The 21,670-nt window shown below is 36.1% G+C and overlaps 1 protein-coding gene across 6 annotated transcripts in view; it reads right to left on the bottom strand.

The window, feature by feature from the left end:
- Window positions 1-441: 441 nt before the first annotated feature.
- The window catches only part of SLC12A2 (solute carrier family 12 member 2), a 60,651-nt gene continuing 39,422 nt past the window's right edge, over window positions 442-21,670 (bottom strand). For 2 of the 6 annotated variants that reach the window (XM_087741605.1, XM_087741607.1), the window contains 14 exons: window positions 20,539-20,694; window positions 19,326-19,425; window positions 15,669-15,780; window positions 13,441-13,581; window positions 13,120-13,226; window positions 11,049-11,128; window positions 9,539-9,679; window positions 8,801-8,848; window positions 7,121-7,243; window positions 6,832-6,943; window positions 6,250-6,336; window positions 4,308-4,443; window positions 2,766-2,833; window positions 442-1,840 (listed from right to left, as the gene is read on the bottom strand). In XM_087741605.1, coding sequence (XP_087597731.1) covers window positions 1,705-1,840; window positions 2,766-2,833; window positions 4,308-4,443; window positions 6,250-6,336; window positions 6,832-6,943; window positions 7,121-7,243; window positions 8,801-8,848; window positions 9,539-9,679; window positions 11,049-11,128; window positions 13,120-13,226; window positions 13,441-13,581; window positions 15,669-15,780; window positions 19,326-19,425; window positions 20,539-20,694 — 1,547 coding nt within the window. In that variant the 3' untranslated portion in view covers window positions 442-1,704. The remainder of the gene's footprint in view (window positions 1,841-2,765; window positions 2,834-4,307; window positions 4,444-6,249; window positions 6,337-6,831; window positions 6,944-7,120; window positions 7,244-8,800; window positions 8,849-9,538; window positions 9,680-11,048; window positions 11,129-13,119; window positions 13,227-13,440; window positions 13,582-15,668; window positions 15,781-19,325; window positions 19,426-20,538; window positions 20,695-21,670) is intronic. The other 4 variants (XM_087741606.1, XM_087741608.1, XM_087741609.1 and 1 more) reach the window with 2 other exon arrangements.

Genomic DNA, 21,670 nt, shown 5'->3' with positions numbered 1-21,670 from the left:
GACAGAAACAGCAAAAAAAGATTTTTTGCAGTTTACCAAGAACTTGACAACAGTGTATACTGCCCTGTGTAGAGTATTTTTATCTTTAATCACAACAACTTGAAGCTCTACCTTGCCACACAATGATTATGCTTTGTCCTTCAAAAGGAACAGTTACATTTCAATTTGATCTTGTATTTAGCATAAAAATACACCTTTTCTGTGCGTCCTTAAATGAAAGTCACTCAACCACTGGTATACCGATCGAGTAGCATGTCCAATGCTAATATCAAAAGCTTGTGAAATGTTTTTAGGCAATCCTTTCTATCCAAAATATATTAGGAATTTAAAAAACAGTTCACATTACTAACCTTTATACAAAGGCCCAAGTGAAATTTCTTGTGTAGGTGTTCATAGTAGACTAAATTATGAAGTTTTCAAAATATACAATGAAAGGGCACACAAGATTGGCAGTTTCTTTATTGAACATAGAAAATGTATAAAGTAGGATGTATGGAATAGATCTAAATTGCTAGATGATCAAACCTGAGTATTATTTAATAAGACTAAATGTATTTTCTGACAGCTGAATGAATTGACCTAAAAACATCTCCCCTAGTAACTAGTGGTCCTTTTAACCATTTGTTGAAAAATGCGAGAGAACTGTAGCTTTTACATTTCATATTGGATAGCAAGATTCCACATAGTGTTTACTGTTTTCTGTTAGATAGCATCACATTGCTTATATTATCCCCATTCAAGCCTTAAGTTGAGTTTTGTTTCAAAGTAAGTTGAAAGTGACACCAAAACATAATAGGCCAAGAATTAGGACAGGTCTTTTTCTCTTCCTCTAATTTGTAGTAAGATAAAAAGCCTCAGCCACTAAGATGAATTCGGTTTCATATTAGAGCTACAGAGCAAAGATTGACCAGTATCCTTCGCCAAGGTAACTGATGTTAGCTATGTATCTCAGACTAGTGCCAAAGTAGTACAAATTGTCAAATTTCAGAAAAGGATCCTCTCTGCTAGTAGAATTAGTTTTATTTTAACTGTTAGAGAATTTAGTAGCATGAAGTCTTGACAATAACATCAGAAATTTGTTTTAGTTCAACTGACCTGCCCCAATTCTCACCTTTAAATCTAACAGATATAATAATAAAAATCCAAAAACTTTCTGACAGTAGAAAACATACAGTACTAAGAACTAATAGCTCAATGGAAGACTGAAAAGCAGCATTCATTTTTATTGTAATATGGAAGAGACTAGAAACTAAACAAAGTCTGATCTAAACTCTTAGTTGAAGGCAGATTTTGACATTCTATATAAATTTACAAAATAGGATGTATGGATGAGATTTGGTTAATTTCAGAAGGCACCTCAAGGCTAAAAGGCTTTTATAAATCTATAATCCTTTCATTGATCAAAAATAAAACATTTTATTGCTGCTATTCAAATAGCAAACAAAAAGCTTGTCTTGTTCTTCAGTCTAACAAGGAATCCTCCCCCATTAAGCAAGATTAAATTACAGAAAATATAGACTAAAACTGAAGATGTCACAACTTTAGAAATACAGTGACTTTCCTTGTGTGCTTTCAAGTCAGTGAAATAGTGAAAGAAGAGTCACTTTTTGCCTTTGTGATGTTAATAAACTACAGACCATGTCAGTCACTCTGCCCTGGGCACTGGAGTACCATTTCATCATAGCTGTCCCATGTGCAGTACTCTTAGGAATAGAAGGTAAGAACACTCTGATGATTCCCACGAACAAGGAGAATTGGTGGCAGATCTTTAGAAAGAGCTTCTAACCAGGCCATGTATAGTGCACTAGAAACCGCACCTTTTCGTGCAACTGGCAAACTCCTGTAATTCACAAGTAAAAAAAAGCATTCAACAATTAGAAAAACCTAGTGGAATACAAGTCCTATCATATAAATATGAAAGTATGATTCTGCAAAGAGGTAGATATTAAGTCAAATTTCCTAACCTTTTTAGTTTTGGTTTTTTCCTCACAATTCAGTTAATGAGTTGAGAGTTTGTATCTCAAGCACCACAGGCCTTCACATCTATTTACCCCTCACTTTTAGCTTCTTACCACTGTTTTGTATTCAGGTAGCTTCATGGAGAATTCTCCTCAGTTAAAGACAGTTTCTTGAAAGACTCTTCAAGATTTTAAAATACGGGTTTTTCTTATGATGCCAGGTTGGTGCAGTCTAATATTCCTTCTCACAATCCTTCCACAACATGCCATACTCGTTTTCTTTTGAAAAAAACTACTCTATTTGCCCTACTCAAACTTCACTTTTAGTACTACTTCATGGAGCTCTGAAGCAGGCTCCTAAACAAAGACACAGAGAAGAAACCTATGATCTGCGTTCTGCTTGTTTACACCAAAAGTAATTCCATGGAAATCCATCAGCAAGATGATGATCTAACTTTATCTAGAGATATTTCCTAGAAAAAGAACTGAAAGGAAGGACCTGAAAGAGAGGGGAATAGTTGGCATGCAGGAGTGGAAGGAATGTGAGAATCCGGAGCAGTGCTACAAATGTGGAGGTAATCACCTAAAGCAGTGTATCAGAACCATGAAACTACACAGGCCATTTTTCATTCATCGGTATAGTAGCTCCACACTTCTAATAAATACTTTCAGCACTCAAACCTCCTGGAGTGTTTCTATACTTTAATGTCAAGGCATAGGCTTTTTCCTAACCTCTATTTACGTATATTTATATTTCAAATTACAGTTCTGTATCAGTTAGGATAACAGTACAAATAATTTACTTACATGACAATTATGTTAGCTGTACTTGAATGTTCTTTCAGCAACTCATTTAGCCTAATCTGGCGGTAAGTCTGTAATTAAAATGAAACTTGTTAGGAGATCTTTTATATAAAACTACAAAAAGTTCATTTATTCAAGAAAAATGAAAAACACCTATGATCAAGTCGTAGGAGTCATTTATAGAAAGCATGTACTTCGCCTCAGTTTGGGAATTTGTTCACTTTTCTGAAATACCTATGGTTGCAAGGCTGAGAGAGAAGAAAGCAGTAAGCTTAAAATGTGCAAATAAGCCAAGTACTATGAAAGCTAAATTTAAGATAGTCCCTCTAATAATACCATCCTCCATAGCTCCTGGAAGCAAGAGCCCCTTACGCCCTCTTCAAGGGTCTTTTAACTGTATCCTGTAAGCTCACAGTGAGCAGGTCTTACAGAAGTAAAGCCCTATCTTCACTTGGTAAGCCTACCTTCATAATGGGCCTCCCTTTTTTTACTACCCTATTCTGTCTTAACATCTGAGGTAGCTTCCTCAGTAATTTTCAGTTCTCTTTTATATCAGCTAACTTTCCAGCAAACATTTTGGGTTAACCATTGCTTGTAGTTCTGTTGTTCTCAGATGACCTGAAGTCTAGTTAGCCTGCAGGATAGCATCTGCATAAACAATTAAGCTATCAGCAGACAAAAGAATAAATCACTTCAGTTATCTCACTGAAATGAGTTTTTGCAGTGTTTGTACACATGAGGAACAGCAAGGCATCAAGCAGTTCATTAAATATAAAGTAATTGTACTTTACAAAATCTTGTCCCCCAGCCCCTTTGTAATATGCAGTTAAGAGACCTCAGCAGCAGCTGCCAGTCAATCCGTACCTACCTGTTAAACAGATTCTTGCCTTTTTTTTTTTTTAAACACTTACAATGCAGAATGACCTATCATTCCCATTTCTTCTCTATTGCAAATCCTCACAGAACTTGTAAAACCCAGACAATAAAAAGCAGATAAGGGTGGAATATACTCAGGACCATCTTGAAGAAATTCAGATCACTGAAACTTTAACCAGTCTTTCTTTAGATACTTGTCTGTTATAAGATGCTACCTGAGTCTCCTCCATAGAAGTATTTGAGAAGGAATACCTCTGATGTCTCTATAGTGCACAACTGCTTGGGAAGAATGACAAACCTTTAATTGCTCCTTAACATCACGATTAGATGCGGTGTGTTTTGGGTTTTTTTAATAACAAAGCAAAAAATGTTAGTTTGGTCAAAAAAAAAAGTCAACAGCTGAATATAGACTATATTATTCTAAATTAACTGCTGAAATACTGTAGTAAAGCAGTTTAGGCCCCCCCCCCCCCTCCGGCCAATGCAGAAACTTTTTTTTTTTTTTTGCGAACCACCTAAATGGTTTTAGATGCTCCTTTCCATCAGCTATTCATAAAAACAGATATGGAAGAGAGAGAATAACAAAAATGAACTCACTGATATCACATTCACAAATGCAGGAGAAAAAAGTTTACACGACATTTAACATAACACTAAAGAATACAGAACCTTTGTTTTGTAAAGCTCAAGTTCATTATCTGTTATCCTCCATGGTTCATCCTCCTTCATTTTATCTGCAACTTCTTGTTCTTTATCATCTTCATGAAGTCGGAAGGGCTCTATCATTTCTTCAAAAGCTGCAATACTGGAACGATTAAGTGAACAGCAATATTAAAACAGATATGAGTCTATACATCAGCAATGACTTTCATAGTATCAGAAATTAAGTTTTACTACCATGTAAATAAAGTGAGCTGAAATATTTTCACTGCCAATTGCAGTTAGAACATCAAATCAGCTATTTGCATACGCAGACATTATAATTCAACAAACAATTAGGGACATCTGTAGGAGCTTTCACTGTTCATCATGCAACTAAAGTTCATCATGCAACTAAATATAAAGTTTTAGCCAGTTTAAAAAAAAAAAAACAAAACAAAAAAAAACCCCACACCACCAAATAACTTTTGCTAGAGTTTTACTATAATGGTTTGAAAGTTGGAGTACCACTTTAGAAAATGTATAGTGACTAACAGTAGCTTCTTCAGAACTAAATCTGAAAGAGGAGTTTACATGTCACACTAAAAAACACAGCTATCAAGTGTCATGCTAGTGCCATTAGGGTTTCGGCTTTGGTATTTTTATTTCGCTTCTTTTTAATCTTTCCAGTACAGTCCGAGAGCCACGTTCAAATGCAAACGACCATGGCCATCTTGTTTAGTCTCCTTGTTGCACTTGTTAGAATGAGGTGTTACTTTGAATTCACTTGAACTTTAGCAAGAACTTTGAAGAAAACCTTTTGAAGACCAAAGAGGCATTCACTTCCACTAGAAAGAACAACTTACATTATCCTACTTTCTCTACCCACATTAGGATACTTGAACAGCAAACAAAGGCTGCCACAAGTTATGAAATTAACTTGTCTTTGAATAGCCCCAGTATGTGACATGTGAGAAAAATAAACAAGATTTTTAGTAGAACACACTGAAATGTATGCCTTACATCCAATGAAATAACTGCATTTCAGTGTTATTTGAATGTTTTTTTAGAAAGATGACAAGGTATTGCCAATCTTCTGTGGTTCGAAATTACAGTGTGGAAAATTTAACAAACATTAAGGAAAACCTCTTGGGATATATTGTAGTATCAGTATGGGTAACGTGTTATCTTCCGTATAGTTAAACACTCCCCCATGCCCATTTTCTAACTGAGGTGTTCCCGTTCCTCCAGGAAACCCCCACACTATTGAAAAAAAACACCCAAATGAACTTTTTTTCTACCCTTGGCAGTCTTTACTGAAGTTAGTTGTTACAAGGACTTCACCTTCATCAAAAGGGAAAAACCAAATGTGATCTGCTATTTTTTGGCTGAACAAAAAGAAGCATTAACAATATTCTATTATACAGCACAGCAACTGTTAAAAACAAATAATCTTTCTCCACTTAGTTTACAGCTATTGCTAATGCCAACTGGTATCTTAGAAAGGTCTTGGATATATTGTGGGGAATATATGATCATTCCTGTGTAAATTAGAAATCCAAGCAATTTTTAAAAAAAAAAAAAAAAAGAAAGAAAAAACAGATCAGGCTATTTGAAGACCAAGCTTTGTTACATTAAAGTAAGACTCCAAGTGAAATAAAGACCATTTAAGTTTTTGGGAGCATTTCCCTTTTTAAAGAAGATTGGTCCAGAAATATTGAATTTTTTTAAACTGTATTTTTCTAAATTTAACATTACAATCTAAGGGTAATAGATTTAAAACATACAGAATTCTATGTTCTTGGACACAGGAGTTATTGCTTCATTTATTTCCTGCGTATTTGTGAAACACTGGATATCACAGGAACTACTCTATCAAAATTGCTACATAGGAAAGAATGAATTATTTTAAATTCCCAAAAGACATCAAGAATTCAACTAACAAAGAAGTTGGGTTTTTTTTGAGACTTACTTTTCTTTCTTTGGCTTAGTATTAATATCCCCAAGAACCATAATGTCCGAGAAGTCTATCCGAAATTTGCTGAGCAAAGTAGCCATCCTGTATCAGAAAAACAAGCCTTTATGCATGATGAGATTTTTAATTGTTTCACAGGGTAAACAGATAGGTGTTCGGTAATAAAAACACTAGATTAAGAAAAAAAAAAAAAGGCAATTTAAATGCAATAGGAAAAAAAAAAAATCAAATAGACCTGGCATACAGTTATAAATCAACATCATGCTTCGGAAAAAAAAAATTAAAACCATAAAACTAAGAGAACAGCTCTCTTAAAGACAAACCTCAGAAATATTTGACAAGTAAAATGATAATGTCAGACAATGCTGCAGAAAAACTAGTTTAACATAAGGTATCCCATCCAAAACAATCTGAGGGAAATGGAACTTTTTTTGGAGAAATGGAATAGAATATGAATAGATATGAACTGATTAAACCTCAACCAAAGAACAACTGAAAGAAGGCTACTAGAAAGACAGTCATCTACTGTGTAACATGATCTACTAGAATTTGAAATGGAATTTTTAAAGGTAAGCTTACGCTCTTCTGTCATGATCAATCCTGTTTATTTTTCCACCAATGAACACTCTGATCTTACAGTCTTTCCACTTCTTCTTGGTTGTAAGAAGATACGGAATCAACAGTGTCAAACCTGCATTTTGACCAGAATTTGGGAATGATTCACAAAACATAGCATTGTTTTAGAATGTAATAGTACAAATTAGTAATCTATATATGAACTGACTGAAAGATGTCTATTAACAATTAATTTAAAATCACTTCAATAATTTTTTTTCAACATTTGTTTTTGAAGTATAAAGCACATTACCTCCATCATCAAAGAGCCACCAGACATCAATATTGCTTTTGCCTTGTTTCTTCTGAAACTGAGTACTAGCATCAAGAAGTCTTTGGTCAGCCAAGTTTAAAGGAGAAGATCGGCTCTTTGAATCTGGAAAGAAGTAGAATGAAATTTCATTTTTTAAGCGTTTTGCTTAATCACCCTGAAATTCATCAAAAAGGCAACTTCTTAATATTTTGTGATATCTCTAAGTTTAAATAAAAATAGTTTCTTCCCCCCAACCCGACTCCAAATTTTGATTGAATGGATATAAACTGAGCTATATTTAGGGAGTCTGTAAACTAATAACATCAGCAGTTAAAGATTTAATTCTCTAAGTCATTTAGCAGATATTTGACAAACAAAGGATCTGTAAGATCTTTATACAGTCATTTGCCTCGACAATTTAACTAACCTTGCACACATACTTCAGAGCATTAGGTCATGCACTGTTGCTATCTCTTGCATATGACAAAACTTCCCTAAAAACATGTAGATATAATTTACAAGTAAATACCATGTCCTAAGCAGTTTTCTTCTTTCCTTGAATCCATTTTTCTTTAAGTATATGGTAAGAATAAATGCTAGTTCTACGCATTGCAATTCTATCTTTTGGAACAAGTACTGTTTTGCACGTGCAAGGCTCCAAAGTACAATATACACTATTCTGCGTAGCAAAGTCATTGGATTTGCTGAGAACAACAACAGCATTTTCAATTAGATTAATAGAGGTAAATATATATTTTTTAAAACTATAGAAAAAACTAACCCCTTTCCCTTAATTAAAACCTTGGTTTGAACAAGAGCCAGGAGTTTGATATTCATCTCAGTCCTTATTTTATTAGGCATTTTTAAATACAGAGTACATCTGTGACTGATTTACATTAATATACTACTATACTGCACACTGGGACTTCTTTCAAACCACCATCTTGTGCTTCAAGATGTAATCTCACTTTCCATTATTAAAACACACCAGCTTCTAGCTGTTGAAATCATGAAGAAAATGTCAAAGAAGTTAGATGAATCTTAGTTAAGGCAAAAATATTTGCTTAACTCAAAAAAGTCTGAAATAAACCAGGAAGGGAAAACTGCTCAATTCAGGTCTCAAAATGCTGTTTACCTGAATGACTACTTTGCATTATTTCAGATGTTAATCTCACCGAGTGGCTACATTATACCTTAATTTTCAAGCTATTGAACAATTCCAAGTAACAGAGCAACAACTATGGCTTTAGAAAATCTACTGAATAGACTGATGGAGCACTTCCACTGTACCATTAGATAATATTTCCTTTACTCCTAAATCAAGTAAGGGCCAAGACAGATACCGAGACACAGAGAACTAAGCAAGCTCCTGAACACATTTCAAATGTTACTTAAGAACAAAAGTTTAAAAAAAAAAAAAATCCAACATTCATAGCTTAGACACATGCATAATCCTTTCTCAGAAGCAACTCATTCTGGAAATTCCAAAAGTTGCATTTTTCCATAGCCAAATCCCTAAAGATGAAGCACATTCCAAAGCAGATAAGAAGAAACAAGCTAACATTGCATGGCTGATATTTTCCTCTCTCTCATAGATATGTGTAGAAAGGAGTACAAAAGAAAAACTGAAATTAACAATGCGAAAGAATGATTTAACACAAAAAGGTGGAAAATGCCTGCCTTTTTTCAACAGTGGTTGTGTTGGAGTCTTTCCATCCTCGTCCTCCTCTGGAAAATTTTTAAAGATACAAAATAAAAAGGTTAAATTCCTTTGTGATGTTAATGAAAACACTACTAGTGTATATTAAAAAATTAGAAAATAAAGATGTAGAATGAAATGGATTTTCATACAAAGAAAAGCACACAAATGCAGTCTACCAGATCCTGAGATTTATTTGCACTTTAAAAAAAATTAAGCACATCACTCACTTAACTATTAAGTCACTCCAAGCTTTTACTTTAAAAGGAAGAGGAAAGTTGGTTATTGCCATGTGTAAAGTATCCTGAATGATTTGTGTCTGTTAACATGCATATAATATTCTATTCTGAGGTGAAAAAATCTCCATAAATTTAGCAGCCTTCAAATCACACTTAATATATAGATGCGTGGCATGATTCTCAAGCAAATTTTTACTACCTGTCAAGCTCATTAACAATGAAAATCCATTGTAGGCCATTGTCTACCACCTGTTTTATTTAGGGGACTAGACATGAAAGATTTATTTTACATACTGGTAAGCTCTAAACCAAAGTACGTAAATGATTAGACATCAGCAGCTAGAAAACCATAACACACTTCCATTCCATAAACACAAAAATTCCTTAAATAATTCCTTGGTGAGGGGAGAGAAACTGAAGAGGGAATGAGAGAGAGAGAAACAGTGAGAACTCAAATTTCATTGCTAACTAGCAAGTTACCTTTATGGAGAGTGGAAGTTCTTTCACTAGATGATGGAGCAAAAGCTATAGAAGTGTCTGTCTCAGCCTTCTTGCTATAATCCACTTTTATTATGACATCCTTGGTACATGGAGATTTTTCTTGGGATGACAGTAACTCTTCTTTGGGAAAGCAAAGAAACACATTATAAACCACTCAATTGTTCCAAATGGTATCAGTAGAGGTATGTGAGTATACTGAGATGGTTCACAGTTGGTTAAACTCTACTGCAACTGTTATGCTATGGCAAAGAGAGGGAGAGAAAAAAAAGCATAAAAACAACAACAAAAAATCTTCTATGAACTGCTTCAGAGTACAAAGAGGCACCTCCTCTGAGCAGAGCTGTAATTCACTGCTATTTCCTTCCTAAATTTTGGGCGTTGATTACATTACCACAGGCTAAACATAAAACAGAGCTAGCTAATACTGAGGAAGTACAAACAGGAGGAAAAAAAATTACCTGGGGAAAAATTTTCCATTTCCACTCTAACTCCAAGAGGAAGATGAGCCTTAGACAAGGCCCAGACCAAGTACGTCTCACAGCCAAGTTTTTTTTCCCAGGTTTGGCAGCAGCATAGCTACTTGGCTGCTATCAGCGTTAAGCAAACTCACAGTCCCTCAGCAGATACTAAGACTCCTCTGACACTTCAGTGTTATATTTCCTAGTCTTCCCAGCAGTGTTGTTTTCACACTGCAGGTTCACTCCTTGCTGTTTCTCATACTCCTCTGCCCTCTTGCACACAGTGACAGGCTCTCTACCTCTCTCCATCTTAAGACATTCCTATGTTTCCAGTGAAGGAATAACCCTCCCCTCTTTCAGGAGGATGCCCCTCTACATAAATTCTGTCACCAGCATTCTTCCTCATTGTAGCAATGTTGTATGGAGCAAGCCACAAATGATTTAGACATTATCAATTCAGTAGACAGTTGCCACCAAAGCTAACAGGCTTCCTTCATTATTCTGCTTGAAATTTAACTAAAATTATACCATTCGTCTTAAGACCACTACCTACAAAGCATAATCAAGCCTTCTACATTGAAAATAGAAAACCTTTCCAAACTTAAGAGAGACTACCGCTGAGGTCTCTGAACTAGTGTGTACAGGTTCACAACCTACACCAGACCCATAGCATTCTTGGATCATGCAACATTTGTTGTGATTTTCATAATTTCTGGACTTGGGTCCCAAATACTTGATACCAATTTGGCAGCTTCTTTGTTTCAGTAAAATAGTAAATCCTTGGGAAGAAACTATATACAGCTTACAAATACAGAAAGTTGAAACAGAAAACCAAGTCCTGTTGCTGAACATCGGTTATTCTTATTTTACATTTCAGACTTGCTAATTGCAGTGATTTTTATGCTATAAGAAGAGTGGTGGTTTCGTTTGTTGGGTTTTGTAATAACTTATCTTCATTTAACATTTTCAGAAAGCAGTATTAAAAGGGAACTTGAACAGCTATTCACCAGATAAAAGAAAATAAATCTTACCTTGGCCCTGAAGGTGAGAAATGTCCAGGCCCTCCTTTAGGCGGATGACAACTACACCATACTGAACGTCAAAGGCATCACTAAACAAAAGGAACGAAAAAATATTTTACAACTTTCTTTCCCAAAGGATCTACTTTACACACTCTCTGAACAAATTCCAGTGATTAAACACTACCGTTTGAACTCCCAAATCATAAATTTGTGTTACAATTTCAGTTTCAATTCAACTATCAAGTTGCATCAGTGAACTGAACACCATATCCTGAAAAGTAACACATAGAAAGCATATTTATTTCCTCTCCTCCCTCTCTCCCCTATGTAAACAGTGATTAAATAAAAGCAACATGAACAGGTCGGTCAAATTCTGCACAGATGATGACAAGGTACACTGAAAAATCTAAATTTTTAGCTCCCCCCCCAATGAATAAAGGGATTTATTTTGAGTAGGTCTCCTTGATCTGAGAACTAAATATTTCTGTCATCTTTCCAAAACATTTGGGTATTAAAAACACAAAATTGTAATTTAGAATCAAATTAGCTATAAGTTAGCTATAATGTATCTATTCCCATTATATCTGATGGGGAAGGAACTCACTCCTTTAAAAAATAGAGGGAAAACTTCATTATTGTAGAAACAAGCAAAAAGCCTGAATAAATGGGTAACTAGAAGTGGAGTAAAATGAAGGACAAAAAAACCCCCAAGATATAAGACAAAAAAACATGAACTTAACCATATCATACAGTTTGCATTAGCCATTAATCATCAGTCCTTTTAATATAAATACTTCATTACAAACAACCATAAATCAGAGAACTCCCTCCCATGTCATCTCCACAGACAGAAATTTCTCAAGATTTCACTCATTAAACACTTCTCTTTAGAAGTAGGAAGACTTGATTAGAAATGTTCAAAAGTATCAACATATTCTATAATAAATGCAAGAAAAATTGAAGTTGATTTAAGAAGAAAATGTTTTGTCCATTAGCAAACATTTTTAATTCATTATTTAATTTGTTATATCTGTACAGATTAGATATGTTTTATTGTGTGCTTCAGAGACTTTCAATTTTCCAGAGATTTTCCAGAAATACGCTTGACCTACAGTTATTACCTCCTGAGGTTTCTCTTTTGGGATGTGGAGAACCACATGACTTGTTGGCCTTCACAGATCTTCCAGCACAAGACATTCCAAAATAAAATAGGAAAAAAAGAAAAACCAAGAACTAACTAACATGTCTTCTTATTTTTCACTGCATTTGGTGCTCCTGCTGTTCTCTTAAGGAAGTGGGAGAGTGGGAGGGTATGACTTTTTTCCTTTTCTAATCTCTGCCTGTAAGCTCCCATCCTCTCTTTCTTTTAAATGCACAGTAAATGAGAAGTGTAAAGCACAAAACGAAGCTGGTTAAGCAGTACATACAGAAAACCAAAAATCCTCTGTATAAGTACAAGAAGCAAGTTCTGGTTTTCTTAAGTGTTTGTAGCACAAGTTATTCTATTAGATTTTTCAGCCAGAACTGGTCTGCCTTTCAGTGCTGTCAAATTACACTGGGATTTCCTTTTCCATCTCCTTTTAGGCTACTGTATTACTTTGGGTGTCAGTGCTGTGTATCTTGTAAGTAAAATATTTCTTGTATATGAGAGCAAGGTTTAATGAAGACAGAACTTCAGTAAAAGAGTTGATTCATTCTCTACTACACTTAATCTGTACAGAAGTAGTGTAGGAAAACCCCTGATTTCAATATAAACTATGCTTTAAAGAATTCAGTAGACTGGCACGTAAGACACTAGTTCCATCCCTAAAGACAGTAACTCTTCAAAATCAGACCACTGCTACAGCTCTTTCTAGACACAGAAAGAGTTATTATATAGACATATAATATGTTTAAAATATAAAGACTTGCTTATTAATTTCCATATAAGAAAAAGGTAAGGTATTGAAGATTGCTGGATCAGCAGTATGGAAAATCTGTGTCTACCTGAAAGAGACTTCATGGAACTAAGATCTTCTTGACTTATTACCAAACATACTGAAATGGAAGCTAAGAGCTACACCTTACACATTTTACTTACTGGAATAAATTGATATAGGTTTCAACATCTCTCATGTCACTTTGTCTCCAGTTTTTCTTAAATCCAACAACAAGGGTGTTAGGTCTCATTCTACCCAGACCAGCAGCCTAAGAAGAACAAAAAAATATTTTTTAAAAACCATGTTACTGAAACAACTAAAGGTTCTATTATTTTCTTAAGCAGAAAACAAAGTATTTTCATCAAAGTTTTAAGGTAACTTTGTCAAATGAAAATATTTCGAAGTATAAAAACACTTCCAATTTTGATTTTCATCTTCACCACTTCCATTAAAAAAAAAAAAAAAATTTAAGAGAGGTGTACCTGCATTAAGTATTGTCCTCCATCCCTTAAGTCCTCTGCATGCACTGGTGCATAGAAGGCCTTCATCTTGTTTTTAATTAGCCATCTCTGATATTTAGCCAGATCAGTTGACAGTTCCTTCATGGCTTGCCTCCGAGGACCCTTTCAAAATAAGGAAATAAAAAGAGGGAACAAGAATTATCAGTATGAGTACTAATAAAGCCCCCCCCCCCCCCGCTTTTTTTTAAATTTCACTGCTAGAATCCAGTTCAAGCTTGAAGAACCTCAAAACATGCTTTCACACTATCAAAAAAAACCCCAAAACAACAAAATACCAGGCATTATCAGCAGCAAAGAGTGGACCAGATTCTCATTTTTAGGAAGCGGGTTGCTCAAGCAATCTTGTTCCTGCAGAGCACAACCCACTTCCCCAGCAGGTGGCACGAGCTTGTCCTCCAAAACATAACATAGTTCTAAAAGGAAAGGGCTTTGTAATGAAACATACACAGATACAGAATGACTTAATATTAGGCTTTATGGGAATATTTGTTTCAGGCTGCACAAGTGTGCCTCTGTGTGTACATAATCCTAATCAGAAAGTCTTTGTCACAGTGGTGTCACTTCTGCAGTTTTATGTTGCAGTCAAAGTCATCTCGTCTTTAAATACTTTCTTTTTATTACTTCCATCAGGACGAATCATTGTGTTCCTCCTAGACATCAAAATGCAGAATACAGGGGGAGGTATAATCAAGAACACCGTAGCCCAGTTTTTGCAAAAGGATACACTCTGACCAAATGGTCAGTTAGTGAAGAATAAGCAACTGAAGCAATTTTAAATAGAGATAGGATACGTTCCCAGAAAATCTCTAATCAGAACTACTTTCCTACAAGAAGGATGACACTACCTTATTCTTTTCAGTACAGCCCTGCTTTTGAAAGACAGTAAATCCACCTGTGATATCTTACCTCTCTAGTATTACTCAGTTTCTGTCTTTCACATTCACTGAAGGTTTAAGACAGGAATTAAATTTTCTGAAGACAAAACTGGCAAATATTTGCTTAACAAAATACATGTTCTGTGGATTGCATTAACTTGATTTACTCTTATCTGTTCATTAGATCAGAAGCAAGTCATATTTAGAAGTGTGGTAAATTTAAGCATATTTAAGAGTAATCTCTCATTGTATTTAAAGTTACACTTGCTTAAACATTCTTAATGAAGTGACAGAAAATGTTTGGCCTTAAAATATGAATACACAATTCCAATATGCTAAAACATATCTACCAGTGTTTATCAGAGACGCAACAGCCTCTCTGTAGCTAACTGAAGTTTTGGTACAGATCACAGTATGACAGCCACCTTCTATCACAGTTAAGGCAACTCATGACAAGCATGATTTTGAAGAACAGTTACTTGAACCTTGCTTCTTTCCCCCCACCCCAAAACCTCTACAAGTCTGCCAAAGGAAACACTTTTTTTCCCCAAGTAGTAAGAACTGCTGAAATTACATCTTGACAGACCAGCCCTCACACACCCCCAGCCCTCAAAAACCCCACACCTCATATACTGACAAAAAATAGGGAAAGTAAGTGAAATACTAGGAGCTGGGCAGAAAGGGAACAGAAAAGGAAATACCTGTTAACATTATTGTTTCACCTGCCAATGGAATTAATCTGATAACTGAAGGAATAAAAAACTACTTGAAATGTTAGGAGCAGTTTTTAACTATTGGTTAAACTGATATTGAATTTACCCCTCAAGAAGGTTTATTTTAGACCAGGCTTTGTAAGGAATCTACACAGGAATCAATCTCTCTGAAACTGTGACACTGAGAGGAAGTCTAGCTGTATACTGTGCGTCATTTTGATCAACTGCTCTGTCCAAAGCATGACAGAGTACATGAGACTGTATGACACAAAGACAGAAAGAGACCCAGGCTGTAATCCAATGTTCACTTTACTCCTACAAAGCTTCCTCAGCATGCAAGCATCAAATGATCAAATACACTAATTTTGCAAAGACTGCCCTGTAGTACACCTAACTGGGATAGTGATGACCCATACATGAGTGGATCCTACCAATAAATCTCTCTTTTTGCACTTCTCAATGTCTAATGATGCTTTCATTTAAAAACAAAACAAAACACCACCACACAAACAAGAACCACAAACAAAAAGCAAATTTGTTAAAAAAAGAAAACAAAAACAAAGAACAAGGTAACTTTAAAGTAAAGATAGAATACACTTACCATATGTACGTGGCCACAGATCATCAAGCCCACATTCTTGGTGAAAGCATGGACAAGGTGAAGCAAAGCTGGACGTGCATTTGGAGCACCTGTCATAATTAAGCACTGAGGTCTAGAATTGTGAATAGATGAGGAATAAAAAAAAAAAGGTTGGAATTCATTTCATCTGGAGTAGTGGAGCTTTTCTATTAACACAAAGAAGTTCCTTCCAAATATGGGCCATGAGAACATAACTGTCGCTGGAGAGGTAGTAACCTCATCTACTTTTACAAGACTATGTTAAATTGAGTAAAGATCAATTTTTCCACAACTGCCAGCAGACCTATGATTAATTGGTTCCAAACTTAGTAATCCCACTAAATCTGAGAATTTAGACATTTAAAAAGATCAGATACAGATTTTAGACAAGACTAGGTTAGAGGGATGAATTTCTTCCCCCATTTGTAAGTCACATCCCTTTGCACTTTCTAGCTTACATTCTGCTGTGCCCAACAGAAAAAACAGAATCATATGCTTTTTCTAAATTACTATCATTCAGAGGGCAGAACCAAAACACTGCAAGTCAATCTTAAAAGACGAAGTGTCCAGACTTCAGAATTAATTTCAGGAGATAGTTTTTCATATCATAAGAATCACCTAAAGTTATCTGTCTCGATCTCTATAGTTCATTTTCCGTATTAGAATCATGGAATAGAATCACAGAATCATTTAGGTTGGAAAAGACCTCTAAGATCATCAAGTCCAACCATTAACCTAGCACGGCCAAATCTACCACTAAACCATGTCCCTAAGGACCACATCTACACGTCTTTTAAATACTTCCAGGGATGAGGACTCAAACACTTCCTTGGGCAGCCTGTTCCAATGCTTGACAACCCTTTCAGTGAAGAACTTTTTCCTAATATCCAATCTAAACCTCCCCTGGCACAGCTTGAGGCTGTTTCCTCTTGTCCAATCGCTTGTTACTTGCGAAAAGAGACCGACCCCCACCTCGCTACAACCTCCTTTCAGGTAGTTGTAGAGAGCAATAAGGTCTCCCCTCAGCCTCCTCTTCTCCAGGCTAAACACCACCAGTTCCCTCAGCCACTCCTTATAAGACTTGTTCTCCAGACCCTTCACCAGCTTTGTTGCCCTTCTTTGGACACGCTCCAGCACCTCGATGTCCTTCTTGCAGCGAGGGGCCCAAAACTGAACACAGTATTTGAGGTGTGGCCTCACCAGTGCCCAGTACAGGGGAACGATCACTTCCCTCATCCTGCTGGCCACACTATTTCTGATGCAAGCCAGGATGCTATTGGCCTTCTTGGCCACCTGGGCACGCTGCCCGCTCATATTCAGGCAGCTGTACATGAACACCCCTACATCCTTTTCCGCCGGGCAGCTCTCCAGCCACTTTTCCCCAAGCCTGTAGCATTGCATGGGGTTGTTGTGACCCAAGTGCAGGACCTGGCACTGAGGCTTGTGGAACCTCATAGAGCTGGCCTCGGCCCAATAATCCAGCCTGTCCAGGTCCCTCTGTAGGGCCTTCCTACCCTCCAGCAGATCAACACTGCTGCCCAACTTGGTGTCGTCTGCAAACTTGTATTATAAATAAATAAATATTGAACTGCTCTGGTTTAGAATGTATCTCTAGAACTCCAAACATTTTTTGTCATAGGTTAGAAAAACCAGTATCAGGCCAAAAATAGTTCTCCTAAAGCCACTGAGCTTAAAACTGGCTTACATTAAGATCTATATCTCCTTAGGATAACAATTAAAGTTTCAAAGTCAGAAAGCTATATACTAGCTTCCCAAACAAAAGAGCTGAAGTACTTCCAGTGCAATCCTAATACATACTGATCAGCAGAGCATTCATTTACTGTATCAGCACAAGCAGAAAGTTACACATGGTAAGAATTTTCCTATAAAGCTTGCTCCTACCTTGAAGTTTGCAACCCAAAATAGACCCACAGCAGACAAAAGCAAGGTTACAACACTAATCACAGTTAGGTTTTGCAAATTATTTAATGCCAGCCTTTAGATTTGCATTAGGGAAAGTTTGAAAATTGCTGCTCTTGATACCTAAGCAACAAACAAGTTTCTCAACGTAGACTGTTTTTTCCTGTTAATGATGCAGTTTGATGTAATATGTAATACAAGGTTTGCAAAAAAAATCAGGGATTTTAATGTCACATTAGGACTTAGGACTTCAGAAAGAAAAGCTCTTTCATAATTAAACATCAAGTTTTGTGGTTTATACCTATAACAGCCAACTCTTTTCAGTTTGGAAGTGGAAAGCCCATTAATACTCATATTAATACATTTGTAATTTAGTTTTACTGTCATATTCTTTGAGGTTGTGCTGGTACCTATCATGATTGGTTGACACATCTAATTTCAACTGTCTGTATGTATGCAACATAGACGTTTTAAGTACCTATCCTGTACTTCAAGAAAATTTAGTCACTCCCAAGAGAGGCTGGGGTCAGAACTGGAGTATTTTCCCAACCGACAGGAAATACCATAGATCTTTTCTTTGAAAAACTGTGATGCTGCCAGCTTCTGCATTCTGGACTTAACCTCAGAGAATGGTACCTGTATCAAGAATCTCTTCCTGAACTCACTCCTTATTAAATTCTGCCCTAAGTACACAAAGTCTCCCTTCGTACACAGCAGAAGATTTTAGTAGCTAGATTCTTTTGCTAATACGTTGAGCATAACAGAATAATACGCTTCTTACAGCTGCAAGGGATGATAGAGTTTTGCTAAACTAAATGGCAACACTGTAAATCCTGTGCGGTGCATAGGCAGCATGTAGGAAGTAACTGCTCTATTTGAAAAGAGACAGGTCAACAAGAACCTCCCTCCTTGGTAGTACGCAAAACTTGACTGGATATGGCCCTGAGCAATCTGATGTAACATCAAAGTTGAATCTAACTTTGCAGCCAGATCTATGGTGAGTCAGTTGAGCCAGGGACTGGACAAGACCACACGGTAAAGTCATGTTCAATCTGTGATTCTATTTATTTGGAGGAATTAGTTTAAGTCAATACTTTTTGTTAAAATTTTCTGAAGCATCTTTCTTCTACAATAGCTTATTCCAGAAAAGTGGCATAAATACTATAGGATAGAAAATTGCCTCCTTGACTAGGACCTTCCTGGGTAGCCACTCTGGAAGACAACAAATCAGTTCTCTTCTTTAGTTGTGTGAAAACACTCATGTAGCCTGTTTGCCATTACTGAAGTGCAATGAGGGGATATGTCTAATGTGAAATAGCTGGTGTTGAGAACAACATCCACAGTATACACATCTTGGGGATTTTAGGTTAGATCAGTTTTATCCCAAGCATGTAGACTGAATGCTCATTAGCTGTTTGGAACACATCTTTCAATTCGGTTTCAAAGAGGAATGCAATTCACAGTTCATGATTCAAACCATGAGGCACCTGACAATAAGCAGGCATCCTCCATAGACTTGTTTTTAAAGCGCACTCTTAATCAGAAATAAAATGCCAATGTAAATATGTCCAGAGGACGCCCATGGTGGTGAAATTCAAAGTTGTTATAACCCACAGGGGATGAACAGGCATTTAATGGAAACCATGACAGCAAACATCATGACAGTATCCTACTGAATACATGGAAGTAATTTCCTATGTCTTTAATATTAACTGTTACCTAAAGTTTTTCACATGATCTTCCACTCCTGAGAGCCGAATAGAATGCTGTAGTGCATTCAAGTAAGTCAAAGCTTGCGTTGAAGATCCCCAGTTCACATCTGTTGGAAGATTTGAAGTTCCAATATTTTATTTAAGGCTGTTCATTGTAAAACTACATGATCACAAAATGAATGTCAAATACCAACTGAAAGCACAGAAGACTTAAGCTACATATTGGTACATTCTACACAATAGTAGTCAACAAACCCTACAGCTAAATAAGCAATTCTATTTAAAGATAACATATCTGTAGAAGTTTTAGCAAACAAGTTAAGAGTTTGATATTTTACAATGACAAGAAGAAAGAATTGAGGGTTTTTTCCCCAACATTTCAAAGACTGTGACAACTTTAGAGTAAAAAAAAAACAAAAAACAAAAAACAAAAAAAAAAACACTTCGGGAAAAAATGCCATGCTTAGTTATTTTATATCACTGCAAAGGAAAAAATAATCTCAAAACATTGCCTAAACAAAGTCAAATACTTTCAGCAAAAAACTGCTAGATTAAGCAGTTCCTTTTAGATTACAATTTTCATAAGGAAATGAAAGGAAAGATCCCAATATCCTCTCTATTCATTCCCATATACATCTTTTGATAGCTACAATGAATTTATCATCCAAGTACTTAATAATCGTCATAGCCCAGGATGTAAGGTTTTCCTTATTTTCAACTTCAGGAACACTTTTAGTTCAGTTCTGCGCCATCTTGCACTTATGATCATACAGTGCTCTTAAAAGAGGGAAGAAAGTATATGAATTGTTTTTCATAGGTATAGGAATGGTTTACTGAAAAAACAACCACCACTCAAATCCCTTTTCAATTTGGAAAAGTAAGGGAGCATCCTTTTTCACTTCCTATCAAAACATAACATGCTTTCCTAGTGCCTTCGTTGCTGCAACCCAAGCTCTTTCCATATGCACCTTTTCCTCCAATTTTCATTCAAATGTTTATGTCTAAGTGCAAGGCATGCATCTTGATAATTTGGGAGGAGGGGAAACAATGGCAGTGACTATACAAGCACAACTACATTTCATTACAACTAAAAAGCCTGAAACATAAGTTTGAACTAGTCAGCCAAACAGAAATAAGTTCTCTTTTTTTCCCCTAAAGGACATCACTTTTTCCCTTCTTTTACATCCCTGTGCCCCGCAACCAAAAGCCCCTATACATACCTGGTTTCTTGTAAGTGACATAAATGTAGAGTCCAAGGACTATGACATATGTTAGAAGTGCTGCCCACCAATTAATGACGAACATGACAATGCAGCACAGAATAGCTCCAACAAGAGAAATCCACATATTGTAGTATTTGAAAGCAGGGCGCCAACCTAGTCAAAATATAATTTGGAGGATAGAAGAGAGAAGAGCGGGGAAAAGTAATTTAATCACTACTCCAAGAGAAGGAAGGCGCTATTCCTCTTTTCCTTCCCTAGTGTTCTGTATCACATTTCATGTGAATGTGTGACAGTTTCAGTAATGTACAAGACGACCTTGGCACTTTTATGCTTTCAATTTTCCAACACCTTTCAAATGAATTTGCATCTTTCTTACATAGATATGTAAATGTTCCTAATTTTGCCCTCTAAAAGCATATCTCAAAAGGAAAGTCTGAAGATGCTTGTGCCAGTATGTCTACTGAATCAGGCTACAGGAACCTTTGGCAATAGCTTGCTTGACAATTGATTTTTGCTTTCAAAGCTAGTATAGCACGAATCATCAGCTCGTGACTCGCTCTCGCACATACTACTGTTTCTAGTTGTGTATTTTCATTAGTTTCACGTAGCCAGAAATTGTCACCATATGAAAAGCAAAAGGACAGATATATCAAAGTAGAGCTTGAATACGTCAAAATACTGGACTGTCACTACTTTACATCCTTGTTTGTCACAAGTTTATCCAAAATCAGGGAAGTACACACGCACACCCCCATTAACACACCCAAGATTAACAAGCATGTTAGACACAGAACTGTTGTGTAAACAGAGTTATGCTCATGCTCTGGCAAAATAATAATAGCTACCAGTTCAGCAACTTAAGAAGCTTTTAAGGGCATTATTTCAGTACAAATGCATAGTGGATCGGGTATGATATACATCTGTTCAAGTACTGGGTTTTGGCTCATTCCTATAATCTAACTAGCCTCCCACACCAAAGGCTATAAAAATGTGGCAATGCCACCTGCAGTTCCAGTTTCTTCTGGGCTGGAAGATGAAACATATTAAGAGAAATCCAAAGAAGACAAAAGGGTGGTTCTTGAACACCAGATACTGAATTAGTAAGAAACCTCTCTTCAAGAGTTTCTGA

This window comes from Nipponia nippon, unplaced genomic scaffold, assembly GCF_047370975.1.
Source record: "Nipponia nippon isolate SJK-2023a ecotype South Korea unplaced genomic scaffold, ASM4737097v1 scaffold_8, whole genome shotgun sequence".
NCBI classification, from domain to species: Eukaryota; Metazoa; Chordata; class Aves; order Pelecaniformes; family Threskiornithidae; genus Nipponia; species Nipponia nippon.
This window is presented reverse-complemented; position numbering and strand designations above follow the sequence as displayed.